The sequence below is a fragment of the Daphnia pulicaria genome, chromosome 1, assembly GCF_021234035.1.
Source record: "Daphnia pulicaria isolate SC F1-1A chromosome 1, SC_F0-13Bv2, whole genome shotgun sequence".
Lineage (NCBI taxonomy): Eukaryota > Metazoa > Arthropoda > Branchiopoda > Diplostraca > Daphniidae > Daphnia > Daphnia pulicaria.
Genome location: NC_060913.1, coordinates 551,921 through 578,390, shown reverse-complemented (window position 1 = coordinate 578,390; position 26,470 = coordinate 551,921). Strand labels below are relative to the sequence as shown.

The following is a 26,470-nucleotide window of genomic DNA, read 5'->3' as shown; positions in this document are numbered from 1 at the left end:
GGCTATCGAGCTTTTCCTGGCTGGGAGCCGTGGCAATACAAACGCTGCCTACGAGTCAGCCTGGGTCAATTGGGGAAATTGGTGTGTGGAACGGAATTTCGATCCCCTGTGCAGTGATCTAGCCTTAGTGTCAGCTTACCTTGCTCACCTCCACGCATCCGGTAAATCATACAGCACTATAAATTTACACCGCTCAATGTTGTCAACGACTCTGCCGTCCATCGATGGTTCACCGATCGGGCAACACCGGCTCATAATTAAACTTCTGAGAGGATGCTACAATCAGAACCCGCCAAGGCCCCGTTACGATTCCACATGGAATCGTAACGGGATCCATGTGGAATCGTAACGGGGCCAACGTTACGACATAAATTGAAGGATCCGATTCGCGTCCTTCAATTTATGTCCACGTTGGGCAGTAACGAGTTCCTGCCCCTGCCCACGTTATCCGGAAAATTAGTCATCCTTCTAGCTCTCGCCACTCTGCTAAGAGTGTCGGTCTATCACGATAGGTAATTGTAATTGTAGTAGGAAGGAGTGAGAGGTTCACCGAGGTGCTCACCCTACCCCCAAAGTATGTTTCGTTTTCAGTTTAGTTTGGCTTGTGGTTTGGTTAATAGCAGTTGCTATAAAATATATATATTGGCATTATAATAATTTATAATGCCAACACAGCTGCTATAAAATGTGTGGCGGTAAATCAACACGAGTCTGCAAGTCATTTCTTAGCCACAATACACACAGATTATACGTGGAGCCACATGTTCTCTTATCATGCATTCATGTGCGCTGTGTTAGGTGAAAGAAATCCAACAAATAATAGTTGAATAAACATAGCTATTGAAACCCCATTTCAGTTATTGACGCAAACTTTTGCCCATCTGTCGTGTAGTTGTCTTCCCTGGCTATAAAAGGCCAGAAACAAGCCGAATTTATCGAAACCCCGCTTCCACGAAATATTTCAATAAATATATTAACCAATAGAAATGACTTTACTCTTATCTCTCTATTTTGCCTGCTGCGTGGCATTCGCATCAGCCGGAATGGTAAACTTGACTTTAAATATATTATTTCTTTTGAAAGAAGTGTTTTTATTTCTTGTTTGTTATGCCATTTTCCAGCAAAATGAGGCGATGATGGAAAATCTGAGAGAGGTGTGTCCGTTATCAGGGCCGCCACCATTGGCCGTCTTTATTATGCAGCAGTTCTTTTCAACTAACGTGAACGTCAGTCGGGCCGATTACTTGGGTCGCCCAGCACTAAAAGTGGCTTTCACTGACGAATATCAAAAGAACTATGCTATTAATGGGGTGGTACAAGCCAACGCCTACGTTAGAATCCCATTGACCTATTTCTACGAAGGCACTATCGAAGTTGACATTGCAGCCGAACGTAACAGCTACGCCGATGAATTTAGTCGCGCCTTTGCAGGTGTTGCTTTCCGCCTACAACCTGATATTAATAAGGAAACTTACGACCTGGTCTACTTGAGAATGACCAATGGGTTATTAAGTAATCCTCCGCCGCCAGAACCTAGAAATGTTCGAGCCATTCAATACATTTCCCCTCCCAACTGGCATTTCGATACTCTGCGCGAGCAGTTCCCTGGGCAGTACGAAGCTGGAGCAAAAATTGCAGAGAAACGTTGGAATCATCTTCGCATAACCGTCAAGAATAACACAGCGAGTGTTTTCATCGATTACGACCCAAAAGCTGTTCTTAGTGTATCTATGTTGGGCACAAGATCCCCGGGCCCCATTGCTTTTTGGGTTGATGATGCCACCACCGCTTATTTCTCAAACTTGCAAATTTATTAACCCCATATACTGATACTTGACCCCATTTCCCTAAATTCTTATTCAATAAACAAGCATAAGCAACCTTTTTGTTTATTGTTTTAACCTATTTAAAAAAAGAAACTTTATTGGACATGTTCGTACACTGTTTGGAAGGAACTGGTGCCATTCGGTTGTACGAAAATGGTTTCCACGTTTTCCAAATGGCTTATTACAGGAAATAACTCATATCCATAAAAGAAAATCCAGACCAACCACAGAGTTCATTAAAACTTTCGAAGTATAATAGGGTAGACTAAGAATGAATAGATGTTGGAACAATTCTATAAATTGTTTGCCCTAGCTTACTTTCTCACGCTAGACTTCAGCGTGAATTTTTGTTTTATGGGGAGGGTATAGCCTTCCGACTTTGGTCAAAATCTGCAAAAATCGACATCTCATGAAATTCGACAAAAATCCCACGGTATAATCAAAATTGAACGCTGATTCTGATTAAGAAATTCATTTGGTCGTCAAACTAGCCATTTCAAAATTATACGAAAACAAATTGCTGTTAGCGCACCAACTTCATTTTTGGATTTTTACGTTTTTTTCAAAAACTGTAACACCAACGTAAAGATAAACTTGATTTTCATGATTTCCATTCAATTCTGAATCGAAATGATGTATTGGAATGAAAATTTAAAATTTGGCCAAAACTGAAAAAGTGGGAAGGGTATAGCCTTCCCACTTTTGTCAAAATCTGCGAAAAACCAATATCTCATGAAATTCAACAGAAATCACACGGTATAATGAAAATTAAATGCTGATTCTGATTAAGTAATTCGTTTTGTCAATACATGATTTTGATTCAGAATTGAATGGAAATCACGAAACCAAATGCCTCGAGTGAAACCAAGGACCAAATGAAATTGACATATCCACTTCCTTGAAGAATAAGAAGAAATCGTTAGTTAGTGACGAGGAAAAAAAAAAAGAATTTCGCACATCGCGAAGAAATTGGCCCAGCAATCCAGTCCACGAACTGTTGCCTTTCGTTTCGTCATGTGAGCCCAACTGATGAACGTCCGTGGGAACGGAAATTTCGTATCTGCAGGATGAATAAAAATCAACGCAAACAAAACCGAATCATCTATGAAACGTATGAGTAATAAAATTCATGTTTTCTCCTTACGTGAGGTTAAGGAATTTCGCGAGGATGTAAATCAATTTCGACTCCAACATGCCAATTTTATTGATGGGCACATTGGGCAAATTAGCAAGTGGATTCTGAGAGCACACATCGTTACTGGTTGTTAACCTTAATGAACCAAACGTAGTCTTGCCACTTACGTAATACGAAGTGATTCGAAGATGGCCGTGGATCCGTTCACACGGGCATTGGTCCATTAATAAAATTGCAATCAGAATAATAAAGCCAGATGCGATATAGTCGACCTCATCTTGCGACGACCAAAACAAAAGTGATTGGCCCCCGCTTGTAGCAAGAACTAGAGTTGAATAAATACTCCGTGTTCGGTCGCTATTTTCGTAGATATAGCGTTTCTTTTTTTAGCGATTGTCTGTCAAACGCTCGTTATCAGCGAGCGAATCGCATTTCGTTGAATCATTATTAATGCCCGTTTCATCAAAGACGTTATCGTGGTGGTGGATGTGCTGTTTCTCGTCTTTTAGATCTTCGAATAATAGATGACATTCTGGGGCGTGATGCCGTTTCTCTTGAAAGACTTTTCAAGATGCCAACTTGCTGGGAATGTCCAGCGCAAAATTGTTTACGTTTCTCTTGCTCACCCTACCCCCAAAGTATATTTCGTTTTCAGTTTAGTTTGGCTTGTGGTTTGGTTAATAGCAGTTGCTATAAAATATATATTGGCATTATAATAATTTATAATGCCCACACAGCTGCTATAAAATGTGTGGCGGTAAATCAACACGAGTCTGCAAGTCATTTCTTAGCCACAATACACACAGATTATACGTGGAGCCACATGTTCTCTTATCATGCATTCATGTGCGCTGTGTTAGGTGAAAGAAATCCAACAAATAATAGTTGAATAAACATAGCTATTGAAACCCCATTTCAGTTATTGACGCAAACTTTTGCCCATCTGTCGTGTAGTTGTCTTCCCTGGCTATAAAAGGCCAGAAACAAGCCGAATTTATCGAAACCCCGCTTCCACGAAATATTTCAATAAATATATTAACCAATAGAAATGACTTTACTCTTATCTCTCTATTTTGCCTGCTGCGTGGCATTCGCATCAGCCGGAATGGTAAACTTGACTTTAAATATATTATTTCTTTTGAAGGAAGTGTTTTTATTTCTTGTTTGTTATGCCATTTTCCAGCAAAATGAGGCGATGATGGACAATCTGAGAGAGGTGTGTCCGTTATCAGGGCCGCCACCATTGGCCGTCTTTATTATGCAGCAGTTCTTTTCAACTAACGTGAACGTCAGTCGGGCCGATTACTTGGGTCGCCCAGCACTAAAAGTGGCTTTCACTGACGAATATCAAAAGAACTATGCTATTAATGGGGTGGTTCAAGCCAACGCCTACGTTAGAATCCCATTGACCTATTTCTACGAAGGCACTATCGAAGTTGACATTGCAGCCGAACGTAACAGCTACGCCGATGAATTTAGTCGCGCCTTTGCAGGTGTTGCTTTCCGCCTACAACCTGATATTAATAAGGAAACTTACGACCTTGTCTACTTGAGAATGACCAATGGGTTATTAAGTAATCCTCCGCCGCCAGAACCTAGAAATGTTCGAGCCATTCAATACATTTCCCCTCCCAACTGGCATTTCGATACTCTGCGCGAGCAGTTCCCTGGGCAGTACGAAGCTGGAGCAAAAATTGCAGAGAAACGTTGGAATCATCTTCGCATAACCGTCAAGAATAACACAGCGAGTGTTTTCATCGATTACGACCCAAAAGCTGTTCTAAGTGTATCTATGTTGGGCACAAGATCCCCGGGCCCCATTGCTTTTTGGGTTGATGATGCCACCACCGCTTATTTCTCAAACTTGCAAATTTATTAACCCCATATACTGATACTTGACCCCATTTCCCTAAATTCTTATTCAATAAACAAGCATAAGCAACCTTTTTGTTTATTGTTTTAACCTATTTAAAAAAAGAAACTTTATTGGACATGTTCATACACTGTTTGGAAGGAACTGGTGCCATTCGGTTGTACGAAAATGGTTTCCACGTTTTCCAAATGGCTTATTACAGGAAATAACTCATATCCATAAAAGAAAATCCAGACCAACCACAGAGTTCATTAAAACTTTCGAAGTATAATAGGGTAGACTAAGAATGAATAGATGTTTGGAACAATTCTATAAATTGTTTGCCCTAGCTTACTTTCTCACGCTAGACTTCAGCGTGAATTATTGTTTTATGGGGAGGGTATAGCCTTCCCACTTTTGTCAAAATCTGCAAAAACCAATATCTCATGAAATTCAACAGAAATCACACGGTATAATGAAAATTAAACGCTGATTCTGATTAAGTAATTCGTTTTGTCAATATATGATTTTGATTCAGAATTGAATGGAAATCACGAAACCAAATGCCTCGAGTGAAACCAAGTACCAAATGAAATTGACATATCCACTTCCATGAAGAATAAGAAGAAATCGTTAGTTAGTGACGAGGAAAAAAAAAAATTTCGCACATCGCGAAGAAATTGGCCCAGCAATCCAGTCCACGAACCGTTGCCTTTCGTTTCGTCATGTGAGCCCAACTGATGAACGTCCGTGGGAACGGAAATTTCGTATCTGCAGGATGAATAAAAATCAACGCAAACAAAACCGAATCATCTATGAAACGTATGAGTAATAAAATTCATGTTTTCTCCTTACGTGAGGTTAAGGAATTTCGCGAGGATGTAAATCAATTTCGACTCCAACATGCCAATTTTATTGATGGGCACATTGGGCAAATTAGCAAGTGGATTCTGAGAGCACACATCGTTACTGGTTGTTAACCTTAATGAACCAAACGTAGTCTTGCCACTTACGTAATACGAAGTGATTCGAAGATGGCCGTGGATCCGTTCACACGGGCATTGGTCCATTAATAAAATTGCAATCAGAATAATAAAGCCAGATGCGATATAGTCGACCTCATCTTGCGACGACCAAAACAAAAGTGATTGGCCCCCGCTTGTAGCAAGAACTAGAGTTGAATAAATACTCCGTGTTTGGTCGCTATTTTCGTAGATATAGCGTTTCTTTTTTTATCGATTGTCTGTCAAACGCTCGTTATCAGCGAGCGAATCGCATTTCGTTGAATCATTATTAATGCCCGTTTCATCAAAGACGTTATCGTGGTGGTGGATGTGCTGTTTCTCGTCTTTTAGATCTTCGAATAATAGATGACATTCTGGGGCGTGATGCCGTTTCTCTTGAAAGACTTTTCAAGATGCCAACTTGCTGGGAATGTCCAGCGCAAAATTGTTTACGTTTCTCTTGCTCACCCTACCCCCAAAGTATATTTCGTTTTCAGTTTAGTTTGGCTTGTGGTTTGGTTAATAGCAGTTGCTATAAAATATATATTGGCATTATAATAATTTATAATGCCCACACAGCTGCTATAAAATGTGTGGCGGTAAATCAACACGAGTCTGCAAGTCATTTCTTAGCCACAATACACACAGATTATACGTGGAGCCACATGTTCTCTTATCATGCATTCATGTGCGCTGTGTTAGGTGAAAGAAATCCAACAAATAATAGTTGAATAAACATAGCTATTGAAACCCCATTTCAGTTATTGACGCAAACTTTTGCCCATCTGTCGTGTAGTTGTCTTCCCTGGCTATAAAAGGCCAGAAACAAGCCGAATTTATCGAAACCCCGCTTCCACGAAATATTTCAATAAATATATTAACCAATAGAAATGACTTTACTCTTATCTCTCTATTTTGCCTGCTGCGTGGCATTCGCATCAGCCGGAATGGTAAACTTGACTTTAAATATATTATTTCTTTTGAAGGAAGTGTTTTTATTTCTTGTTTGTTATGCCATTTTCCAGCAAAATGAGGCGATGATGGACAATCTGAGAGAGGTGTGTCCGTTATCAGGGCCGCCACCATTGGCCGTCTTTATTATGCAGCAGTTCTTTTCAACTAACGTGAACGTCAGTCGGGCCGATTACTTGGGTCGCCCAGCACTAAAAGTGGCTTTCACTGACGAATATCAAAAGAACTATGCTATTAATGGGGTGGTTCAAGCCAACGCCTACGTTAGAATCCCATTGACCTATTTCTACGAAGGCACTATCGAAGTTGACATTGCAGCCGAACGTAACAGCTACGCCGATGAATTTAGTCGCGCCTTTGCAGGTGTTGCTTTCCGCCTACAACCTGATATTAATAAGGAAACTTACGACCTTGTCTACTTGAGAATGACCAATGGGTTATTAAGTAATCCTCCGCCGCCAGAACCTAGAAATGTTCGAGCCATTCAATACATTTCCCCTCCCAACTGGCATTTCGATACTCTGCGCGAGCAGTTCCCTGGGCAGTACGAAGCTGGAGCAAAAGTTGCAGAGAAACGTTGGAATCATCTTCGCATAACCGTCAAGAATAACACAGCGAGTGTTTTCATCGATTACGACCCAAAAGCTGTTCTAAGTGTATCTATGTTGGGCACAAGATCCCCGGGCCCCATTGCTTTTTGGGTTGATGATGCCACCACCGCTTATTTCTCAAACTTGCAAATTTATTAACCCCATATACTGATACTTGACCCCATTTCCCTAAATTCTTATTCAATAAACAAGCATAAGCAACCTTTTTGTTTATTGTTTTAACCTATTTAAAAAAAGAAACTTTATTGGACATGTTCGTACACTGTTTGGAAGGAACTGGTGCCATTCGGTTGTACGAAAATGGTTTCCACGTTTTCCAAATGGCTTATTACAGGAAATAACTCATATCCATAAAAGAAAATCCAGACCAACCACAGAGTTCATTAAAACTTTCGAAGTATAATAGGGTAGACTAAGAATGAATAGATGTTTGGAACAATTCTATAAATTGTTTGCCCTAGCTTACTTTCTCACGCTAGACTTCAGCGTGAATTATTGTTTTATGGGGAGGGTATAGCCTTCCCACTTTTCTCAAAATCTGCAAAAACCAATATCTCATGAAATTCAACAGAAATCACACGGTATAATGAAAATTAAACGCTGATTCTGATTAAGTAATTCGTTTTGTCAATACATGATTTTGATTCAGAATTGAATGGAAATCACGAAACCAAATGCCTCGAGTGAAACCAAGTACCAAATGAAATTGACATATCCACTTCCATGAAGAATAAGAAGAAATCGTTAGTTAGTGACGAGGAAAAAAAAAAGAATTTCGCACATCGCGAAGAAATTGGCCCAGCAATCCAGTCCACGAACCGTTGCCTTTCGTTTCGTCATGTGAGCCCAACTGATGAACGTCCGTGGGAACGGAAATTTCGTATCTGCAGGATGAATAAAAATCAACGCAAACAAAACCGAATCATCTATGAAACGTATGAGTAATAAAATTCATGTTTTCTCCTTACGTGAAGTTAAGGAATTTCGCGAGGACGTAAATCAATTTCGACTCCAACATGCCAATTTTATTGATGGGCACATTGGGCAAATTAGCAAGTGGATTCTGAGAGCACACATCGTTACTGGTTGTTAACCTTAATGAACCAAACGTAGTCTTGCCACTTACGTAATACGAAGTGATTCGAAGATGGCCGTGGATCCGTTCACACGGGCATTGGTCCATTAATAAAATTGCAATCAGAATAATAAAGCCAGATGCGATATAGTCGACCTCATCTTGCGACGACCAAAACAAAAGTGATTGGCCCCCGCTTGTAGCAAGAACTAGAGTTGAATAAATACTCCGTGTTTGGTCGCTATTTTCGTAGATATAGCGTTTCTTTTTTTATCGATTGTCTGTCAAACGCTCGTTATCAGCGAGCGAATCGCATTTCGTTGAATCATTATTAATGCCCGTTTCATCAAAGACGTTATCGTGGTGGTGGATGTGCTGTTTCTCGTCTTTTAGATCTTCGAATAATAGATGACATTCTGGGGCGTGATGCCGTTTCTCTTGAAAGACTTTTCAAGATGCCAACTTGCTGGGAATGTCCAGCGCAAAATTGTTTACGTTTCTCTTGCTCACCCTACCCCCAAAGTATATTTCGTTTTCAGTTTAGTTTGGCTTGTGGTTTGGTTAATAGCAGTTGCTATAAAATATATATTGGCATTATAATAATTTATAATGCCCACACAGCTGCTATAAAATGTGTGGCGGTAAATCAACACGAGTCTGCAAGTCATTTCTTAGCCACAATACACACAGATTATACGTGGAGCCACATGTTCTCTTATCATGCATTCATGTGCGCTGTGTTAGGTGAAAGAAATCCAACAAATAATAGTTGAATAAACATAGCTATTGAAACCCCATTTCAGTTATTGACGCAAACTTTTGCCCATCTGTCGTGTAGTTGCGAGACCCTAAGGGTCTTTATTCCCAACCCTCAATCCTCCCGCTCATTCTTCTATTCCCACATCTTAAATGTTGCATTTTGTACGGGCCATTTCCCAGGATTCAACCGGAGAGGCATTCCAAAAGAGGCCGGGCAGGAGGCAGCACAGGCCAACCAACGTGAGCAAACGGCCTGCCAAAAAATTGTCCGTCTCTTTCTCTCTGGACTCAACATATTGTTCCCCTCAAGAAGCCATTATCTCTTTATGTTATCTCTATTCGGCTTTTTCTGACAAGCAGTCAGTTTTTTATGCCTCCAAAGAAATTGTTTCTTTTTTCCAATGTTGCCCTTATATTCTGTCTGTCAAGTACTTCTTGTTTCAACGTTATTGTTTTCGGCACGCGGCCGCCTCAGTATAAGTCTGAGGAAAAGGGGGCGTGCAGCGGCCGACGAAGGCTACATAACCTTCAAATCTTTGAAAATGCTAAAATAAAATAGGTCTACACCCTTAGGGTCTCTCTCATTCCTTCCTACTACAATTACAATTACCTATCATGATCGCAGAGCGATCACTCTGGTAATTTTCAATTAAGGTAGGAAGACGCGGAAAACTCTGAAATGACGAGCTTTACAAGCTGAACTCTGAAAACCACAGTTCTTAAAGTAAGCGCCTTGGGTACAGCATTGCCGGTTTACAATACTGTGGAAAATAATTTAAGCTGAAAAAATAATTGCGAGCCCGAAGGGCGAAGCTAATATAGTCGCATACGCAGAAAAAAAAATACCATGTCACTTTGTCTGTATGTATGTAACGCTCCATAGCTCGGGCGTTTCACGACAGATTTCGGACTTTTTGGTCTTAAAATTACACAAAAAATATGCGGTGCGACCAGAACAAAAATAATTTCATTTACTTAATTAGTTCTCCTTAAACGTTTTGATGTATTCAGTCTGTCAGTCAACACTCAACAGGCTAACAGCCAAACAGTGTCAAACACAATGAGTGTGTGAGTTCATAACAAATTTTACATTTCAGATTATGCAAGGAAGGTATTTTAAGCAAAGTCGATATGGCAAAGTTTACGTTAAAATAACACCGCTGGAGTATGAGAATTTTCTTCTACTGCATCATTTTGATCCAGGAATTATTTAACTTGTTGAAATATACTTACAATTAAAAATTTCATACTGATAAAAATCCTAATAATACAAATCAATAAATAAAAATAAAATGTGGATTTAAAAAAAAATTTGCGTCTCTTGGGATTCGAATGTCTGATGGATTACGCTTGAAGTTAATTAGATTACGGAATAAATCCTAGTTAATCAATCAGCAAAATAAAATTACATAATTGATTAGTCAGGCTTGTTACCGTCGTGAAACAACGTTTACTTGATGTCACCGCTAACGAGAGAGTGACTCAATTATTCGATAATTTGTATTCTGTTCTACAGTTTAGAGCTTGGCGGTGACTAAATCCAAACGCCTTATCCAACACACCATAGGCGTTCTATAATATACGAATTTTGATAGTACTAATGAACATCGTACATATACAAACACACTGCTTTTAATTTAGTTTGACTTCCTTTATAGGTAGACTTCGATTTTAAAAATAAAAAAAAAACGATCTAATTGCGAGCTCGAAGGACTTAATTACTGTGATTTACGCTTCTTTTACGTATCTGCAGTAACCTGCAAAACACTAGTGCCATAATCTACAAGCAGAGACTTAGACTTAGACTAGAAAGACTGAGTTTCCCTATGTAGTTCACCACACACCCACAAGAGGCTCTGCAGTACTCCTCCATGGCTTAGATTAAGTTAGCTGGCAACGTCATGGCGTATCCTAGAACCTAGATACAAAAACAAACAGTGACTGAATGAGTGAATGCACGGCTACAAACGGTGTCTGTCGAAACTTCTTCTATTTTTATTAGTACTGTTTTCACTTCTTATTTACATTACTAGTACCATCGGTAACTGTTTTGAGTAGGGTACTGATTGTGTTCATTGGATTTATTTTAATTAACTATACGTATTTACGTGTACTTGGCTTAGTTTCTCACCACCGTGTCCCCACTAAGACCCCACTTTCCAATCGGACTTTCCTGCATAGGTAGTATTTTACTATAATTAATATTGTATAATATGTAATTGAAGTTGATATAGCTAATTTTTATAATGTATGTTGTAATTCACAAGGCAAGATCTTGAATTTTACAAAAAAAAATGTTCAGACACAGAAGCATGGTAAAATCATTATGAATTTCTCCAATTATTTGAAATAGTGAAGTAATTTGCAGTAATTATTTATTAAAATTAAGGTAGGTTACAATGCTGTTGCGGATGAACAAATTGCACAGTATGTGAAGTCTGGCCTTAATAAACTCGACGATGAAGACACCCAGAATGTCCAGCAGCTGCCTCAAATACTTGAAAAAAAGGAGATGAAAAAGTACTGGGCTCAATGCTATAAATTGTTTTCAAAGTTTGACAAGGGCATTCAATTGGATTACAGTACTTGCTATAGAGCTTAATGGCTGGAAAGAGTTTCTCGCTTATATCTATTTAAAACCTTTTTCCTCCCTCTAGATTCGTGGTTTTCGGTAACGCCAGAACGAACTGCTCGACACATCGCAGAAAGATGCCGCTGCGACTTGATAGTTGATGCGTTTTGTGGAGCCGGAGGAAATTCCATCCAGTTTGCATTCAAGTGTGAAAGAGGTATTTTTATTACAATTTGACTGTAAGCAAGATCTGTATACTTATTCATTATTTGTTTTTTTATTGTCTGTTTGTTTGTTTTTTTTATTGTTTTTTGAGTTAGTCATTGCGATCGATATCGATCCTTCAAAAATAGAGCTAGCTAGGCATAATGCATCGGTATACGGTGTAGCCGATCGAATTGAATTCATCGTCGGAGATTTTATTCAATTGGCTCCTAGTCTGAAGGCAGATGTAGTCTTTCTCTCGCCTCCGGTAATAAATTAACGTGGTATTTTTTTTCTATATTTGTGCTATACCATTGAAAATGTATGACTATATTATTAATGAACTTTAGATTTGCTTACATATTTTTTATTCATTTAATATTAGTGGGATGGACCAAAATACCTCTCAACCCCCCAATTGTGTTTGGAAGATATGCAACCTAATGGAATCGACATATTTGAAGCAGCACAAAAGATTACGTCAAACCTGGCTTACTTTCTTCCAAGGAACACTAATGTAGATCAAGTAAGAACAAAAGTTCAATTAAATTGTAATAAATCTCATTTCACAATTTAATATCTTGCAATATTTATTACAGCTGGTTGGACTCGCCACTGATGGTGTAGCTGAAATCGAACCAAACATCTTGAATAATAAAGTCAAAACTATTACCGCCTATTATGGAGAATTGATTCTTGAACCCTACAACGCTGTTGCGGGTAAACAAATTGCAAAGTACTTAAAGTCTGGTCTTAAAAAGCAACAAGATGATGAAACCCAGAAGGTCCTGCAGCTGCCTGAAATACCTGAAAACAAGGAGTTGAAAAAGTACTGGGCTCAACGCTATAAACTGTTTTCAAAATTTGACAAAGGCATTCGATTGGATTACGGTACTTCTTAGAGCTTTTGTTGGAAAGAATTTCTCGCCGATATCCAAAACCCTTTCTCCCCTCTCTAGATTCGTGGTTTTCGGTAACGCCAGAACGCATTGCTCGACACATTGCAGAAAGATGCCGCTGCGATTTGATAGTTGATGCGTTTTGTGGAGCCGGAGGAAATTCCATCCAGTTTGCATTCAAGTGTGAAAGAGGTATTTTTATTTCAATTTGATAGTTAGTGAGATCTGATACTTATTCTTTTTATTCATATTTTGTTTTCGTTTTTTTGAGTTAGTTATTGCGATAGATATCGATCCTTCAAAAATAGAGCTAGCTAGGCATAATGCATCGGTATACGGTGTAGCCGATCGAATTGAATTCATCGTCGGAGATTTTTTTCAATTGGCTCCTAGTCTGAAGGCAGATGTAGTCTTTCTTTCGCCTCCGGTAATCAATCAACGTGTCATTTTATTTTTCTATATTTCTATTATACCGTTGACAATTAATGACTGTATTATTAATAAACTTCAGATTTGCTTACATAGTTTTTATATCTTTAATATTTAGTGGGGTGGACCAAAATATCTCTCAGCGCCCCAATTTTGTCTGGAAGATATGCAACCTAACGGAATCGACATATTTGAAGCAGCACAAAAGATTACGTCAAACCTGGCTTACTTTCTTCCAAGGAACACTAATGTAGATCAAGTTAGTAAGAAAAAAATTTCAATTAAAATGTAATAATCTTATTTCATATTCGAATATCTTGCAATATTATTACAGTTGATTGGAATCGCCACTGATGGTGAAGCTGAAATCGAACAAAACATCTTGAACAATAAAGTCCAAACTATTACCGCCTATTATGGAGGATTGATTCTTGATCCATGGTGACTTTAGATTTTATGCAAATAAAGAAATCGCACAGATCTACTGTCTGAAAGTTGTGACCGAGTTTTAGATCTCTTTCAGAAATAATGTATGAATTCCGATTATACTCAACCGATATATTATCCTAGACTTCGTACTGACTTCATAGTCGGCGATACTATACAAAACATGTTATTCCATAAATAGAAAATGTGGTTAGGATTAACATTGACATTAATTGTACATACTGATAGTCTTCAAAAGGGTTAACCGCTTTTACAACTTAAACGATATACGTGTGTGTTTTCTGAATTAGTGTGCCAACTTTATTATGCTTAAATGACAAATTTTTCTGTGGATTGTGTATAAAAGATAATCGAGTTGCCATTATTATGCAGCAGACAAGAAATGCTGCATATTTTTCTCTCCCGTATATTTGGTAATATAGCCACCGATAGTATAACAAAGCTTAAATTGACTAATTGAGAAAATATCCGATATCATCTTATATTAGCTTATATTTTGAATACGAAGTACTGTAGGTTTGATTTTTTGTTTATTTTATTCTAAATTCTAATAAAACTGTGAACATAATGATCTCCAAAATTTGATAATTTTATCACTCAAATTGATTCGCCCAAACGAAATTACAAATCTAAAATAAGGCGGTTCATCGCGTTCATCTATAATCTATAAAGCTATTTAGCAGATGCGAAGTCATTCTTTCATCATTTTCATTTGGTGGGGAAAAGAGCGCATGAAAACAGGGAGTATATCCAGGGGTATGGAGAGGTGGTTCCCAATGACAGTGTTCTGAAAAAATGATCCGCCTTCTAATAATATGTCCTATGTCACACCCAACAAACCGATTCCAATGAAGTTAAACGATTACTTTGACGCAATCGCATCGGATTCGGATTGATGCACATGCTAGTGAAGGAATCAAATTTGGTGTGGGAAAATAATCGTAAACAAATATATACATTTCTAGCGTTTAGTAATCTAGTCGCTCGTGTGTTTCGCCTGTTCCTTGCTATTTATAATCGCCCAATGGTTCATCATATTTTTTAAATATGTTAACTTAGACTTTATAATAATCAGTGCTTCATTGTAAGAAAAAAGTGAACGAAAAATCATCAACATTACCGGAAGTTTGCAAATACACGTTTTTAAACCGTTACGTTTTGCGAAATGTAATAGCACATGTTTTATTTGCGAGCCCAACAAATGCAGTGGGTCCTTTTATAGAAGTGAACCCTTTTTTTCTCGAATGCCAATTATATAGGATGAAAATGGGTCGGTATATTGCGCAACGATATTCGATTTCTTAGTAGGGGCCTACTTCTGAAAGGACAGTAATCATCTGGGAATTCATCAAGTTGAAGCACAGTATATACGTAGTTCTAAGATATTGTCACGGGCGGGTCAGCGCGGGCTTCACGTTGCTGTGGCCGACCAGTGCTGCAGTTTTACGTAGCTGGCTCTACGATTGCACGAGCCCAGCCTCCGCCAAATTACATGCACTGCCGTCACTACACACCGACGACAGTGCCCAACACCAAACAAAACGAGAGACCCACACACCAGGGCCCAGCAACTCGACTCTACCTTACGTCTACAGGGGGTCGTCTTAAAGGTAGGGTTACCAAGGTGACCTTATGTCATCGTCGCCAGTCGTCCCCTTGTCGTCATTTCCCAGAATCATCTCTATGATCGACGTCTGTACTAAACTGTACGCGACAATATAATGCTGATTAGGACCTTTGTTTCTAAGTTCTTTTTCTTCAAGGCTATGGTGGCATACTCAGCAGGCGTTCATATCGTCAGCGTAATCGATTTACTCTTTCTATTTAACTGACCTTGTATTCCTTCATAAAAAATGTCAGCATATTATCATGTGATGTGCTAGAAGATGTTTGGGGCAAAACAAATCCGAGAACAGATATTTATTTTTGATAGGTCCAATCAGAGCCCTGGATTTTTATAAACCATGCATCAAGGTTAATACGATCAATCTTCCAAAGTGTTAAATGCGGTTAAATGAATACTCTTCTAAACGACACGGCGGGAACTAGAAGCTACTCGGCAGGCTAAATGCAAGTGAAAAGTGTCAAATCGCTGTCAAGATTGTGTGAATGTGTAATTTTGCACAATATGAAATTGTTTCTTAGTGAATCAGATATTGTTGCCCTTATGGATAACGAACTGGATTTAGAAAACAACACAAATAATCCATTTGATCAGTTACGTAAGTATAACGACGGACTAATATTTATAGGTTTTACATTTTACTGCTCAATCTCAAAGCCAACCCATGATACTATTATTTGTCTTTATTCTTTTTTTTCACCAGCTTCAAATGTTGTGGACGGTTTTCTCAACTTTACTTGTAAAAGTATTTTCGTATTTCTCGTCGGAGACCAATACCGGCCAAGAGCTATTGAATACCTTCCCCTTTTAATAACACCACACCTTACTGAATTAGAAATACCATTTATGGCTTGTGGAAAACTTGATCAAAGGAAAAAAGATACACATTACATTCTTCGACTGGCTTCAGTAAGAAGCAAAGTAAGTAGAGTTTGTATCTAAATTACATTAAGATTTAAACATGCGTTCTCTTTACGAAAAAATAAGATTGTTCTTAAAGACACCTACTTTTCTGACTTATATAGCAGCTGAAAATATTGCGGATGCGGTTGATGTTTTATTATGATTCTGCATTTCCATTTCATATTAATCTGATATGCAAGTTTTCAAAACTACAAGTTTTGGATGTATCTACTGATGACTTATTGTCCAAATTACCTCGGTTTCCTTCAGCACAGGATGAATTTTTGCATCTTCTTGGGCAACATTGTACAGAATTAAGGTAAAAAAAACTTATTACAGCATCGTGGATAATTTATGAAATTGATTTATTCTAAAATTAAATAATATTCAGGGAACTAAGCGCAAGATACCATCCCATCACAGACGCTGGAATTAGAGGACTGTGCGTGATTGGAAATTGCAGATCCATTCGCTTACTTAATTTCTACGGTTGCAAAGCAATAACCAATCAAGGCATTAAAACGGCCTTTGATAATCTGCCTTTCTTGAAAATACTTTGGAATGAGGCAACCATTGACGGTTTGGCTGAAATAGCTCAAAATGCTGCAGATCAAGGGCTACCTATTCCTAAATACGCGCTGTCTGCCCTATATATTTTGAAAGGAACAGTATACAAAGGTGGTAGTCTTGAAAAATCGGTGCTCCTCTGTCCTTACATTACAAAAGTGGACATGACATTGATGTGTGATGGAATCGTAAAAGACGCGGATCTCGTTAGTTTACTTTCCCTTAAAAGCCTCTACATCCTTGAAATCGATCAAAGAAAGCCTTTAAACTTTAATGAAGCTACTTTTAGATATTCTGGGGGTATCACTTTTGAAGGAGGAGTTTTTCCCCTTCTCAAAAAATTTGGGAATTCCTTGAAAAAATTAGAACTTGACGTTTTCTTCCTTGACTTAGACATTTTAACCATAATGCAATTTTGCCACAAGCTTCAATACCTTTGCCTTCATATGCGCAGCAAATTTGATCGTTGGCCTAAAGAAGAAGAACAAAAATCGGGAAATAAAAGGGAAATTCCTATCTTAAAACATCTGGAAGAATTGATGTTATGTTCTGATGATTCGCTTCATTCCTTTGTCCCCGCAGAAATTGTGTTAACCTTATTGTCTTCTCCGTTACTATCATTCATTTCCATAAAACTTTTGAATAACCTAACTGACAAAATCATACGAAAAGCAACGCATGTCAATTCCTTTCGTCATCTTGAGAGATTGTGGTTAACTCACTGTAACGAAGTAACTAAATACGGTGTGAACCTTTTTTTACAACAGAATATCCCTCTAAAGTCACTGAAGTTGCATCGTTGCGATAAGATAACGTTTGAAGATTCCATCGAATGGGAAGAAACTTTGACCAAGAACAATTGGGAACTTGAATTAGAAATACGTCACCCTTACTAATTATTAGTTAAAAAAATAAAAAGGTACAATGTAATACATTTTTTATGATAAAACCACTCAATTACCGCCGGTAATTAATATCGGTAATTTACCGGTACTGTTTTTTTTATTATTCTTGAGTAACAACACGAGGAAATCTCATATGTTCTCTCTCGGTATCTTATAAAGGTGGCATTTTGATGTTTGCTCGGATTCCTCGGGGAAATAGGGTTCATAGCGCATGTTTGAGCAACCATTATTAAAATTAGTTACTGATGGCAGCAAGTAACAGTTATTAGTTTTTATTTTTTGTCGTCTTTTTTAATCCATTGATTGGCATCTTTTGTAACCCTTCATCGTTAAGTGAAAGTGAAAGTATCATAATACTATTATGACTTTCACGGGGCAGAAGTAACCTGTTCATTACATATTTTAAATGAACGTGACAATTCTCGAATAAATATGAAATAAACGTGACGGTGTCGGAATCTAGCAAGGAACTTTCCTTCGCAAAGACATAAAGTCGCATAATATGGTGTAAAATTTTCAAATTTTGACCATCGCCTAATCTGCTAAGTGCTAAGTGTACCGTGAAAATATCTTCTGTCAAAGATTTTTCAAAGATTTAAATGTCAGCTACATCTTCAACTTTTAAAATTGGCGGAAATTCGAATCACTTTCATTGGTTGAAAGAAGCTCCACAGCTCCACCCGCTCCACCTACCAAGGAGCGGAGTTACTTTCCGACTGAGGGGTTTATGAGGGTTTTCGCCCTAAATTAACCAAGTAAAAACCCATGAGAAGCTCACAAAAAAAATCGTTCTATTTGTTTCATTCTCGACTTTTATCGCATAGTGAAAATGGAAAGTTTCCACTCCTTCACTTAGCTGATAATGCTTTAAATGGCAACAGAGCCTCTTAGGCCGAAAGCGTCTGCTAAAGCCACATTTCCGTCATCCGTCAAAGTCTAGTTACTGATTGTTAACAATTTCAATAACAGTTCATTATAATGGCCGAAAAGATGAAAACAGAAATCGCGTCTATGCTACAAGGAATTGAAAGGTAAGAGAAAATAATCTGAAAAAGTTTACCCCATCTCCATAGTTGAGGAACACTGTAATGAACAATGGCGGTTTGTTCTCTTATTTCTAGGTACAATCCCGACAATCTTCAGAAGCTAGAACGCTATGTTGAACTGCAAGCACAAGAAAATATGTATGACTTAGAGGCCAACCTAAGTGTGTTGCGATTGTACCAATTTGGCCCAAATTTCTACCGTAGTAACATTGTTAATCTGATCCTACTGAAGGCAATGACCAATTTACCTCACACAGACTTCTTGCTGTGCAAATGCCTTTTGACTCAAGATAGGGTATGTAATATGATTGTTTAATCTAATATATTTAATAGGAATTAATTTTTTTACTTTTCAGTTGGAAGAACCTCAAGTGAGCAGAGTAATGGTCCTAGCTGATTTGCTGGAAACGTGCAAATTCAAGCAGTTTTGGGAGGAATTGGCCAAATGTGGTGACCTAATTATTACTGTTCAAGGATTTGAAGATGCTATTAGGAAGTTTGTTGCTCATGTTGTCAACATTACCTATCAAACTATTGAAGTTCCGGTATTAAAAGAACTTCTTGGCAATGTCAACGGTAATGGCAATATTATCCATGTATTCCCTCTTAACATGGTTTTAGACATTTTAATTTTAAAAACCTCTCTTTTCAGATCAAGTTTTGAAACAATGGGTCGGGAAGTGCAGCTGGAAGGACCTGGGCAACGGACGTGTGTTCATCACGTCGCAAGAAGATTTGGTCAAGACCAAAAACATCACTGAGAAGATCGAATTTGAAAACGTGGCTGGAATCATGTCACACTGCATTTAAAAGTGAAACTGTCTTTGACCGATCTGCAAACAGGAAGAAAGAAAAACCAACAAACAAACAATTCCAAGGGCAGTGTATTTCTGTTTTGTAACAGCTTCATATACACAATTGTCATGTTTGAATTTGATGATCGTTAAACCACCCAAGCAGTGAATCCTATCGCCGTATTTACACCCGGAATCTGTTTTCCTCTCAAGCAGCATCTAATTAAAAGATCTGAAATTCGATTCTGCTTTGGCCGATATGGTGTGGGCATGTGCCTCTACATTGACAAGTGAATTGGTGGATGTTTTAAATGATTAGCGGGACATTAAAAAAACAAAGAAAAACCATTTTCATTCGCTTCAAAAACGGATGCTGAATCCGCGGAACTCGGGCCGCGCAAGGTATTCCCAATTGCGAAGCTCGGCGTGGTCGATCTTGCATCCGGGGCTACCTGTCCTCGTCAGCCATTGTGCCCTGTCGAAGAAAAAGGTTTGGAACAACAATTTTAATTATTTCTAGTAGTAGAACTCGTTAAACACACAGACGAATCCGCTTTGGCACCGAGCGCATGACGGGTCAGGAAGATTCTAAAAGTAGCTTGTTTCTCCTCGCTCTACAGAGGACGAGCCCAGCATAGTTAAGGTATTTAACGACGTGTCCTGCCCAAACCATGACTCGTGTGCCTTATCTAGAACCTCGAATGGGCTCGATGCCAATCGTCATTTCGTCGTTTAAATCGTTCGGAGCTGCTCCTGCTGCTGTACCCTACGTTCTAAATCTGTAAATTGCTATTTAAAACAATACGCCACACGGAATGTCGGCTTATTTGTTAATCAAAAACTTACATTTCGTCAATTCGAATTTTCTCTCCTTGAACTTTACCGACGATGGTTCCCTTTTTGGAATTTTTCACCCATCCGGATAGGCCCAGCTGATCGGCCGTATCTTTGCAGAACTTGGTGAAGTAGCATCCTACAGACGTCACGGTTGGTACACAATGTAAGAAATAAAAGAAACAGGGTGTGAAGGCTTGTGATCATAGTCAATCAACACCATCTTAGGCGTGGACGTGGGGGACGAGAATAGCGCAGGCGGGGTGTCAGGTGCTGAATATTTACGTACGAGCCATTTACACTGGGAGTGATCAGCTTTAAAAAATTACGTGTGTAGCTGTATAAATAAATACCTTGAACATGACCGTAGACTTCGAATTCTACAGAAACAAAAGTGACTCCACCAGCAGCGGCGGGGTTGACTTCACCCCCTTGATCGTTAGATACCTCACCGTCTTGGCCCATTATTTGATAAATTAACCGGAGATTTTTAGACAACACTCAGTACACTGAATTCGAATGATGCGGAATAGCACCGCCGCTTAAACACCCACTGCGCACAATGACTCGGACGGAAGACAATTCCGGGAGGCAGCACGGTTTTCTAACCCGTGGGCGGCGCTAGGATCGCTTTCTCGAAAGACTGTTTTTGTGTGTACATCTTTTTGTTGAATGACAGCCAACCAATAGCAAGTTGGAGCTAGACTCTTCCTGAATCTCTACTCGGGCAAGTTCCGTCGTGTTCAGGGTCATTCACGTCCCCATCTCTTGAATGCAAAAAGAAAATGGAAACTACTAAGCTTCTTTGATTTTAACAACAAAAAACAAAAATTCGTAATAGTGCTAAAACGTTACGGTACATTGGCTTTTCAAATGCATCTATAAATAGCTAGGTCAAGAGCTGACTGCTGGAATAAGGTATAGACCAAGTCACGTACCTACTCGTTTGTCAGCTCATGTTTACGCAAATTGTTCAAGTATCCTGGGAAGCTATTGAGAATGAAAACTCGAGTGGTGCTGACTCGGTAAATTTTTTTTGCAAGACTGTACAGTGTGTATTGCATTAGGTCTCTACAGGTCTGGTTTCATGTTTCAAAAGCCCGGATCCCAGTCGATAGTTTGAGGAACTTCTTTCATTTCATAACAGACGAGTTTGTCACCAGGACGAAATTGTAGACTTGCGTCGTCAAGTCTTATTCCACATTCGACGTCTTTTTTAATGGTGTCAACTTCGTTTTTGAGGTGCTTTATGGAAGCAGCTCGACCTTCATAGATGGAATCTTCGCCCCGGATCAAACGGAAGAATGCAGCTTTTTTCAACATTCCTTTGACACAACGACCTAGATTGACATGTTCATTTGAAATTAGTATACAAGTTCTAAATTAATCATCATGAAACTTACATCCCGCCACAGGTAATTTATGTCTTCCTTCTGTGACAATGAATTCTTGGAGGACGTTGGCTTCACCAATAATTTCCTCGGCTTCGGTGGGCGGCAAGAGTTTCTCCATTTCGCTACGCAGGTCATCAAATAGTCGATAAATGATATTGTAATCTTTGATTTGGACTTTTTGCAACTTGGCAAGTTGCCGCACATTTGGCTGCGCTACGCCAGTGTTAAAGGCATAGACGATCGCATTGAAAGGCTCAGCTAGTTTGATGTCACTCTCGGTGATGGGTCCGACACCGTAATGGATGAGATCCAGTGTACACTTCTCCGATTGGTAAGAGTCAAGGACATCAAGCAAAGCCTCTACAGAGCCGTCCACATCACCTAATGAAATACAAGCCAATACATTAAATGTAATTTGTAACTACATAAAAATAACAGTTTTATACCTTTGATGATAATCGATAATTTGGGGCCTGCGGATATTTCCTTAGTAGCTCGCGGCCGAATCCCTCTAATTTTGTATCTCATCTTACCCATTCGCTGCTTTTCCCCAAGCTTGACTTTGTAATCCTTTAATTATTAAAACACTTCAATTTAAATTTGTTAAGCTTATTAGATAAAAATTAATAATCATACTTTTAAATGTTCTTCCACTTTCTGTTGAATGACAACTAAATCGTCATCCAATTTTTCTTTCGATTTCAGCGATTGGCGAAATGAAATAACTTCGTGGGCTCGCCTCTGAAAAATCAGAATTATTATAACTTTAAGTAATCGATGCATTTTTTTTACCAAGACATTACTTCTGTTTCAACTTCAAAAATTTCATCACCCGCACTTGGCAAATCTTTCCAACCAACGATTTCGACTGGCGTAGAAGGGGGGGCCTGCTGAATAGGTTTGCCTTGGTCATCAAACATGGATCTTACTTTGGCCCAAGCTGTACCGGCTACGAGGATAGACCCTTTCCGTAGAGTCCCTCTTTGAATGATGGCAGTCGAGAGCTTCCTGGGTAAAAAATAATGCAAAAATGGGTTTATGTTTTCAAAAAATGGGTTCATGAATATTACCCCCGAAAAGGGTCCGTTCTTGATTCTATTACTGTGGCTTCGACCAGGCCTTTTGGATCTGCCTTTAGGTCGAGTAATGTTGCTTGCGTGTTGATAGTTTCGATCAACTCTTGAAGGCCAGTACCTTTAAGTGCTGACACTGCTACTGTTTGTACATCTCCACCCGCTTCCTCTAAGACTAGACCTTGAGCCATTAGCATATTTTTAGTTCTCGCCTGTGAAGATAAGAAAATATTTTTAAATCGGATAATATTTGAAATAAGAAATTAAGAAAGAAACCTACAATATCCGCTTCACGTTTATCAACCTTATTGATGGCTACGATGATTGGAACTAACAAATGGAAAAAGCAAATGAGAAATCGCTACCAGATAAGTAAATTATGCAATTTTTACCTTTAGCTTCATTTGCCAGTCTAATGGACTCTCTAGTTTGTTCCATGACACCATCATCAGCTGCCACGACTAATACCACGATATCTGTGACGTGGGCACCCCGAGATCGCATTGCCGTAAAAGCTGCGTGACCAGGCGTATCAAGAAAAGTGATCATTTCACCATTATCAAGGCACACTTCAAAGGCTCCTATATGTTGGGTGATGCCGCCAAACTCGCCGTCTACGACTCGCGTATGTCTTAAAGAATCCAAAAGTGTAGTCTTTCCGTGATCAACGTGGCCCATGATTGTTACAACGGGATGACGTGGCACACAATCACTTGTTTTGGCTGGTGGCCTGATAAGATGTTGCATTCAGCAGAGCAAACTTAAGACCAAATAATTCCATTTTCACCTTCTCACAGCATCCTTGATTTCTTTATTGTGTGTTTCAATGGTTGGCTCTGCAGTTATTGTGCAGCGCATGCCACTTTTCTTGACAATTTCCTGGATCACTTTAATGTTGTCTATACACTTCCACGGTTGATCATAGTCAGCAGAATTATCAACATAAATCATGACCTCAAAAATGTGATCTAAATGCGAGTGATGAGGAGGAATTCAAATTAAAAACAAAGAGAAAAAAATAAAAGAAAGAAAGAAATACCTAAATCTTTATCCATGGCACTTGCTAACTGCAGAACAGACATGTTCTTCCAGATTTTAATCATCTTCATTTCTGCTTTGTTTAGCATTTTGATGGTTTTAAGTGATTGTGGTGCAAGCCCTTTTTTCTGTAAAAAAAAAAATTTAATAAATGATCTTGATAAATGAATTAATGTCTAATACTTTATCATCGTTGGTTCTTCGCTGTTTCAAACATATTGCAGTGGTACTGAAATTACAAGAATGATTTACAGGGATCACGGAGCGGTTTGGGTCTAAAATATTTGTTCTAATAAAGCTATAACGAGAAAAATAACCAGTATTTTCCAAAGGTTTCGTCCTTGAGCCATAGATTGATACATTGTCTCGGTGTAGAGGGAAAATAGCGCGTTTAACTAATAATATTCTTGAAAGCCGGTAAATTCTTGAAATTTTACTACTCCCTGTGGAAGTTGCCATTTTCAACCAAGGTTACCATGGCTACAGCAGACAAAATATAGTCAAGGAAGGAGGAGGCAGCAGCAGACGAAATTCATCTTGCACGTGTGCATCGTGTTGTGAGGTTTTGACAATTTGATTTTCCAGGTTTCAATTTTAAGATGACGCATTACGAAATTGGCTCAGTAGCTAATTTTGTTAGCCAGAAATTGGACGAATCTACTCAGAAGACATCATTGCAGAAAAATCAAAAAGTGCTCGATCAACTCTTTGCCAGTTCAAATGCTGTTACAAATGTAGTCGTAGCAAACGTCCCCATACCCAAGGAAGAAGTAAAAAAGGTGAAGAAGAAGAAGAGACAGGCTGATCAATATGCCATTTCCAATTTCCCAAGCACAAAAAATACCAAAAGTATCAAAGATCTTGATGAAGATGAAGTGGAGAAAATTTTGGATCCTGGACCCGAAGATGACGATGACATGGAGATGGAAGAAGAAGATGAGTCTGACAAGGTTAGCCGCAAGTTAAAAAAGAATGAGCTCAAGAACGTCAAGAAGAATTTGGAAAAAAAAGGAGAGTCGAAGGAAGACGGGGACAGGGTGGTTTTGGTGAAAAATCTGCCCATCAAAATCAAGAGGAGAACTGTTCACCATTTTTTTGCCAAATGTGGGAAAATCAATGCTGTTTGGCTGAGATGTGCTGCATTGGCTGACCCTGCCATGCCAAAGAAGGTGGCTGTCATCAAACAAGAATTTCATCCCAATCGACAATCCATCTCGGCTTTTGTTCGATTCGAAACCAATGAAGCTGCTCAAGCTGCAGTTGCCATGACTGGTTGTGAATTTCAAGAAAATCACATTGCCGTCAGCCTCCTTTCAGATTCAAACATTAAGAAGCAACTCAGCCTAGGCATCTTCGTAGGCAACTTGACTTTTGATGTTACAGATGAAGCTCTCTGGCTTCATTTTGGAGAATGCGGTAAAATTAGTGACGTTCGAATTATCCGTGATCGAGTCAACGGAATGGGAAAAGGGTTCGGTTATGTCAATTTTGAAGTAAGTCATTCTGTCACATTAGTATTTTCATTCAGACTAATAAAGTTTTGGCGTTTTGTTTTTTTAGAGTGCTGATTCAGTGGAATTGGCATTGAAACTTGACCAGTCGCTGTTAAACGATCGACCAATTCGAGTGTCTCGATGCAAGAAGAACCCCAAACCCTTCAAAACTGAAGAAAAGAAACCTGGCAAAGAAAGAGAAGATGGCAAAGAATCGGGTGCTTATAAGCGAATCAAACACAAAGAATCGCAAGAAGAACGAAAGAAAGGCGCCGGCTGGATCAGCAAAATGAAGAAACGCAATAAAGAATCGTACCACAAACCAGCTAAAGTCAATTCGTTTGCCGGAGAAACGACTGGTAACGACAGTGCCAAGGTAAAACTAAAATCAAGTCTTTTATTTTCAAGTAACAATTGGTCTTTTAATGCTTTTTTCCTCTTTCTTAGGTCGTAAAAACTGGCAAAATAGTAAAAAGAAATAAGGAGGAGCAGCGCAAGAAAATAATTGCCGCCAAATTGGCTTTCGTTAACAAAAAGAAGTAATCAGAATAATAATAAAAAACGACGTTTCTCTTCTCGAATTATTGGCTTTTATTAGTTTTCAATTCGTGAATCTTTTTCTGCACCTCGACGGGAAAATGTTGCACGTTTTTGTTGGCGCATTCGCCACAGAATCGTTTAGAGTAAAAAAGGCTACAATTGGCGCAAACTAGTCGCTGGCATGCTGAGCAGGGAGCTCCAAGGAAGAAATAGAGATTTTGGGCGTATGGAACAAATGGATCTCGCATGACGTATGCGTCCTCGTTGAAGTTTATTCCGCGGGCGAAAGGAAGACTTGTGCCGTGACCGTGGTAACGCTCTGACCAGCCGCACAAGGCACACTGAAATTGACCACCTTCTTCGATTTGTTCTGCTTTCTTTTCTTCCTTGGGTTTCACGATTTCACCAAGTTCCTCAGTCGGTTCCTGCTTCACCACTGGATCAATCCTGTCCATCTATAGGATAAGTGACAAA

General features: G+C 38.9%; 13 protein-coding genes across 15 annotated transcripts; 7 read left to right on the top strand and 6 right to left on the bottom strand.

Annotated features, from left to right (window-relative positions):
- Positions 1-888: 888 nt before the first annotated feature.
- On the top strand, positions 889-1,880 carry LOC124311005. Its single transcript, XM_046775237.1, has 2 exons — positions 889-1,046; positions 1,122-1,880. Exons 1-2 carry the CDS (start codon positions 987-989, stop codon positions 1,815-1,817), a joined length of 756 nt encoding a protein of 251 aa, XP_046631193.1. The 5' UTR covers positions 889-986; the 3' UTR covers positions 1,818-1,880.
- Positions 1,881-2,618: 738 nt separating this feature from the next.
- Positions 2,619-3,259, bottom strand: LOC124311158. Its single transcript, XM_046775504.1, has 3 exons — positions 3,129-3,259; positions 2,971-3,065; positions 2,619-2,886 (listed from the first exon to the last, which is right to left on the bottom strand). Exons 1-3 carry the CDS (start codon positions 3,183-3,185, stop codon positions 2,664-2,666), a joined length of 375 nt encoding a protein of 124 aa, XP_046631460.1. The 5' UTR covers positions 3,186-3,259; the 3' UTR covers positions 2,619-2,663.
- A 651-nt stretch (positions 3,260-3,910) lies between these two features.
- LOC124310990 lies at positions 3,911-4,903 on the top strand. Its single transcript, XM_046775211.1, has 2 exons — positions 3,911-4,069; positions 4,145-4,903. The coding sequence occupies exons 1-2, from the start codon at positions 4,010-4,012 to the stop codon at positions 4,838-4,840; spliced, it is 756 nt and encodes a 251-aa protein (XP_046631167.1). The 5' UTR covers positions 3,911-4,009; the 3' UTR covers positions 4,841-4,903.
- Positions 4,904-5,364: 461 nt separating this feature from the next.
- On the bottom strand, positions 5,365-5,956 carry LOC124313043. Its single transcript, XM_046777721.1, has 3 exons — positions 5,827-5,956; positions 5,669-5,763; positions 5,365-5,584 (listed from the first exon to the last, which is right to left on the bottom strand). Exons 1-3 carry the CDS (start codon positions 5,881-5,883, stop codon positions 5,365-5,367), a joined length of 372 nt encoding a protein of 123 aa, XP_046633677.1. The 5' UTR covers positions 5,884-5,956.
- A 652-nt stretch (positions 5,957-6,608) lies between these two features.
- Positions 6,609-7,601, top strand: LOC124310998. The gene is made up of 2 exons (XM_046775225.1): positions 6,609-6,767; positions 6,843-7,601. Exons 1-2 carry the CDS (start codon positions 6,708-6,710, stop codon positions 7,536-7,538), a joined length of 756 nt encoding a protein of 251 aa, XP_046631181.1. The 5' UTR covers positions 6,609-6,707; the 3' UTR covers positions 7,539-7,601.
- Positions 7,602-7,875: 274 nt separating this feature from the next.
- LOC124312948 lies at positions 7,876-8,652 on the bottom strand. The gene is made up of 4 exons (XM_046777556.1): positions 8,527-8,652; positions 8,369-8,463; positions 8,182-8,284; positions 7,876-7,938 (listed from the first exon to the last, which is right to left on the bottom strand). Exons 1-4 carry the CDS (start codon positions 8,581-8,583, stop codon positions 7,876-7,878), a joined length of 318 nt encoding a protein of 105 aa, XP_046633512.1. The 5' UTR covers positions 8,584-8,652.
- A 2,492-nt stretch (positions 8,653-11,144) lies between these two features.
- On the top strand, positions 11,145-13,832 carry LOC124310719 (trimethylguanosine synthase-like). Of its 3 annotated transcripts, XM_046774673.1 has the most exons (12): positions 11,145-11,235; positions 11,358-11,415; positions 11,502-11,549; positions 11,628-11,816; positions 11,892-12,023; positions 12,127-12,278; positions 12,396-12,536; positions 12,610-12,901; positions 12,970-13,101; positions 13,185-13,336; positions 13,457-13,597; positions 13,673-13,832. In XM_046774673.1, the coding sequence occupies exons 1-12, from the start codon at positions 11,188-11,190 to the stop codon at positions 13,781-13,783; spliced, it is 1,596 nt and encodes a 531-aa protein (XP_046630629.1). In that variant the 5' UTR covers positions 11,145-11,187; the 3' UTR covers positions 13,784-13,832. The 3 variants fall into 3 exon arrangements, with proteins under 3 accessions (XP_046630629.1, XP_046630637.1, XP_046630644.1); XM_046774681.1 differs by having other exon boundaries at positions 11,153-11,415; positions 11,624-11,816; XM_046774688.1 differs by lacking the exon at positions 11,502-11,549 and having other exon boundaries at positions 11,154-11,415; positions 11,624-11,816.
- A 1,997-nt stretch (positions 13,833-15,829) lies between these two features.
- On the top strand, positions 15,830-17,817 carry LOC124310707. The gene is made up of 4 exons (XM_046774666.1): positions 15,830-16,007; positions 16,113-16,330; positions 16,435-16,631; positions 16,704-17,817. Exons 1-4 carry the CDS (start codon positions 15,854-15,856, stop codon positions 17,773-17,775), a joined length of 1,641 nt encoding a protein of 546 aa, XP_046630622.1. The 5' UTR covers positions 15,830-15,853; the 3' UTR covers positions 17,776-17,817.
- Positions 17,818-18,655: 838 nt separating this feature from the next.
- Positions 18,656-19,762, top strand: LOC124311028 (eukaryotic translation initiation factor 3 subunit K-like). The gene is made up of 4 exons (XM_046775275.1): positions 18,656-18,815; positions 18,906-19,125; positions 19,187-19,406; positions 19,483-19,762. The coding sequence occupies exons 1-4, from the start codon at positions 18,763-18,765 to the stop codon at positions 19,638-19,640; spliced, it is 651 nt and encodes a 216-aa protein (XP_046631231.1). The 5' UTR covers positions 18,656-18,762; the 3' UTR covers positions 19,641-19,762.
- LOC124311170 (acylphosphatase-2-like) lies at positions 19,697-21,044 on the bottom strand. Its single transcript, XM_046775531.1, has 4 exons — positions 20,812-21,044; positions 20,471-20,597; positions 19,971-20,099; positions 19,697-19,902 (listed from the first exon to the last, which is right to left on the bottom strand). The coding sequence occupies exons 1-3, from the start codon at positions 20,921-20,923 to the stop codon at positions 19,985-19,987; spliced, it is 354 nt and encodes a 117-aa protein (XP_046631487.1). The 5' UTR covers positions 20,924-21,044; the 3' UTR covers positions 19,697-19,902; positions 19,971-19,984.
- A 322-nt stretch (positions 21,045-21,366) lies between these two features.
- Positions 21,367-24,479, bottom strand: LOC124352547 (translation initiation factor IF-2, mitochondrial-like). Its single transcript, XM_046802079.1, has 11 exons — positions 24,147-24,479; positions 23,965-24,091; positions 23,713-23,893; positions 23,318-23,655; positions 23,206-23,255; positions 22,923-23,137; positions 22,656-22,860; positions 22,489-22,593; positions 22,299-22,422; positions 21,862-22,233; positions 21,367-21,798 (listed from the first exon to the last, which is right to left on the bottom strand). Exons 1-11 carry the CDS (start codon positions 24,420-24,422, stop codon positions 21,551-21,553), a joined length of 2,241 nt encoding a protein of 746 aa, XP_046658035.1. The 5' UTR covers positions 24,423-24,479; the 3' UTR covers positions 21,367-21,550.
- On the top strand, positions 24,472-26,037 carry LOC124310760 (RNA-binding protein 34-like). The gene is made up of 3 exons (XM_046774734.1): positions 24,472-25,456; positions 25,524-25,832; positions 25,904-26,037. The coding sequence occupies exons 1-3, from the start codon at positions 24,563-24,565 to the stop codon at positions 25,997-25,999; spliced, it is 1,299 nt and encodes a 432-aa protein (XP_046630690.1). The 5' UTR covers positions 24,472-24,562; the 3' UTR covers positions 26,000-26,037.
- On the bottom strand, positions 26,038-26,451 carry LOC124312940 (cysteine-rich DPF motif domain-containing protein 1-like). The gene has a single exon (XM_046777543.1). The coding sequence runs from the start codon at positions 26,449-26,451 to the stop codon at positions 26,038-26,040; it is 414 nt and encodes a 137-aa protein (XP_046633499.1).
- Positions 26,452-26,470: the final 19 nt, after the last annotated feature.

Excerpts from the sequence above, each read along its gene's own strand:
- LOC124313043 (XM_046777721.1), bottom strand. The coding sequence starts at position 5,883 with ATGGACCAATGCCCGTGTGAACGGATCCACGGCCATCTTCGAATCACT. Across the intron at positions 5,764-5,826 it reads TTCGAATCACTTCGTATTAC|AATCCACTTGCTAATTTGCC; the intron begins GTAAGTGGCAAG and ends GTGTGCTCTCAG. Across the intron at positions 5,585-5,668 it reads GCGAAATTCCTTAACCTCAC|ATACGAAATTTCCGTTCCCA; the intron begins GTAAGGAGAAAA and ends TTCATCCTGCAG.
- LOC124311158 (XM_046775504.1), bottom strand. The coding sequence starts at position 3,185 with ATGGACCAATGCCCGTGTGAACGGATCCACGGCCATCTTCGAATCACT. Across the intron at positions 3,066-3,128 it reads TTCGAATCACTTCGTATTAC|AATCCACTTGCTAATTTGCC; the intron begins GTAAGTGGCAAG and ends GTGTGCTCTCAG. Across the intron at positions 2,887-2,970 it reads GCGAAATTCCTTAACCTCAC|ATACGAAATTTCCGTTCCCA; the intron begins GTAAGGAGAAAA and ends TTCATCCTGCAG.
- LOC124352547 (XM_046802079.1), bottom strand. The coding sequence starts at position 24,422 with ATGGCAACTTCCACAGGGAGTAGTAAAATTTCAAGAATTTACCGGCTT. Across the intron at positions 24,092-24,146 it reads GAAGAACCAACGATGATAAA|AAAAAAGGGCTTGCACCACA; the intron begins GTATTAGACATT and ends TTTTTTTTACAG. Across the intron at positions 23,256-23,317 it reads ACTGGCAAATGAAGCTAAAG|TTCCAATCATCGTAGCCATC; the intron begins GTAAAAATTGCA and ends TCCATTTGTTAG.
- LOC124311170 (XM_046775531.1), bottom strand. The coding sequence starts at position 20,923 with ATGGGCCAAGACGGTGAGGTATCTAACGATCAAGGGGGTGAAGTCAAC. Across the intron at positions 20,598-20,811 it reads AGTCTACGGTCATGTTCAAG|GATGCTACTTCACCAAGTTC; the intron begins GTATTTATTTAT and ends TGACGTCTGTAG. Across the intron at positions 20,100-20,470 it reads AAAATTCGAATTGACGAAAT|GGCACAATGGCTGACGAGGA; the intron begins GTAAGTTTTTGA and ends TTTCTTCGACAG.
- LOC124310760 (XM_046774734.1), top strand. The coding sequence starts at position 24,563 with ATGACGCATTACGAAATTGGCTCAGTAGCTAATTTTGTTAGCCAGAAA. Across the intron at positions 25,457-25,523 it reads TCGGTTATGTCAATTTTGAA|AGTGCTGATTCAGTGGAATT; the intron begins GTAAGTCATTCT and ends TTGTTTTTTTAG. Across the intron at positions 25,833-25,903 it reads CTGGTAACGACAGTGCCAAG|GTCGTAAAAACTGGCAAAAT; the intron begins GTAAAACTAAAA and ends CCTCTTTCTTAG.
- LOC124312948 (XM_046777556.1), bottom strand. The coding sequence starts at position 8,583 with ATGGACCAATGCCCGTGTGAACGGATCCACGGCCATCTTCGAATCACT. Across the intron at positions 8,464-8,526 it reads TTCGAATCACTTCGTATTAC|AATCCACTTGCTAATTTGCC; the intron begins GTAAGTGGCAAG and ends GTGTGCTCTCAG. Across the intron at positions 7,939-8,181 it reads TGGGCCAATTTCTTCGCGAT|ATTTTGAGAAAAGTGGGAAG; the intron begins GTGCGAAATTCT and ends TGGTTTTTGCAG.
- LOC124310998 (XM_046775225.1), top strand. The coding sequence starts at position 6,708 with ATGACTTTACTCTTATCTCTCTATTTTGCCTGCTGCGTGGCATTCGCA. Across the intron at positions 6,768-6,842 it reads CATTCGCATCAGCCGGAATG|CAAAATGAGGCGATGATGGA; the intron begins GTAAACTTGACT and ends GCCATTTTCCAG.
- LOC124311028 (XM_046775275.1), top strand. The coding sequence starts at position 18,763 with ATGGCCGAAAAGATGAAAACAGAAATCGCGTCTATGCTACAAGGAATT. Across the intron at positions 18,816-18,905 it reads ATGCTACAAGGAATTGAAAG|GTACAATCCCGACAATCTTC; the intron begins GTAAGAGAAAAT and ends TCTTATTTCTAG. Across the intron at positions 19,126-19,186 it reads GCCTTTTGACTCAAGATAGG|TTGGAAGAACCTCAAGTGAG; the intron begins GTATGTAATATG and ends TTTACTTTTCAG.
- LOC124311005 (XM_046775237.1), top strand. The coding sequence starts at position 987 with ATGACTTTACTCTTATCTCTCTATTTTGCCTGCTGCGTGGCATTCGCA. Across the intron at positions 1,047-1,121 it reads CATTCGCATCAGCCGGAATG|CAAAATGAGGCGATGATGGA; the intron begins GTAAACTTGACT and ends GCCATTTTCCAG.
- LOC124312940 (XM_046777543.1), bottom strand. The coding sequence starts at position 26,451 with ATGGACAGGATTGATCCAGTGGTGAAGCAGGAACCGACTGAGGAACTT.
- LOC124310707 (XM_046774666.1), top strand. The coding sequence starts at position 15,854 with ATGCAAGTGAAAAGTGTCAAATCGCTGTCAAGATTGTGTGAATGTGTA. Across the intron at positions 16,331-16,434 it reads TGGCTTCAGTAAGAAGCAAA|CAGCTGAAAATATTGCGGAT; the intron begins GTAAGTAGAGTT and ends TGACTTATATAG. Across the intron at positions 16,632-16,703 it reads CAACATTGTACAGAATTAAG|GGAACTAAGCGCAAGATACC; the intron begins GTAAAAAAAACT and ends AATAATATTCAG.
- LOC124310719 (XM_046774673.1), top strand. The coding sequence starts at position 11,188 with ATGCACGGCTACAAACGGTGTCTGTCGAAACTTCTTCTATTTTTATTA. Across the intron at positions 13,337-13,456 it reads TAGTCTTTCTTTCGCCTCCG|TGGGGTGGACCAAAATATCT; the intron begins GTAATCAATCAA and ends TTTAATATTTAG. Across the intron at positions 13,598-13,672 it reads GGAACACTAATGTAGATCAA|TTGATTGGAATCGCCACTGA; the intron begins GTTAGTAAGAAA and ends ATATTATTACAG.
- LOC124310990 (XM_046775211.1), top strand. The coding sequence starts at position 4,010 with ATGACTTTACTCTTATCTCTCTATTTTGCCTGCTGCGTGGCATTCGCA. Across the intron at positions 4,070-4,144 it reads CATTCGCATCAGCCGGAATG|CAAAATGAGGCGATGATGGA; the intron begins GTAAACTTGACT and ends GCCATTTTCCAG.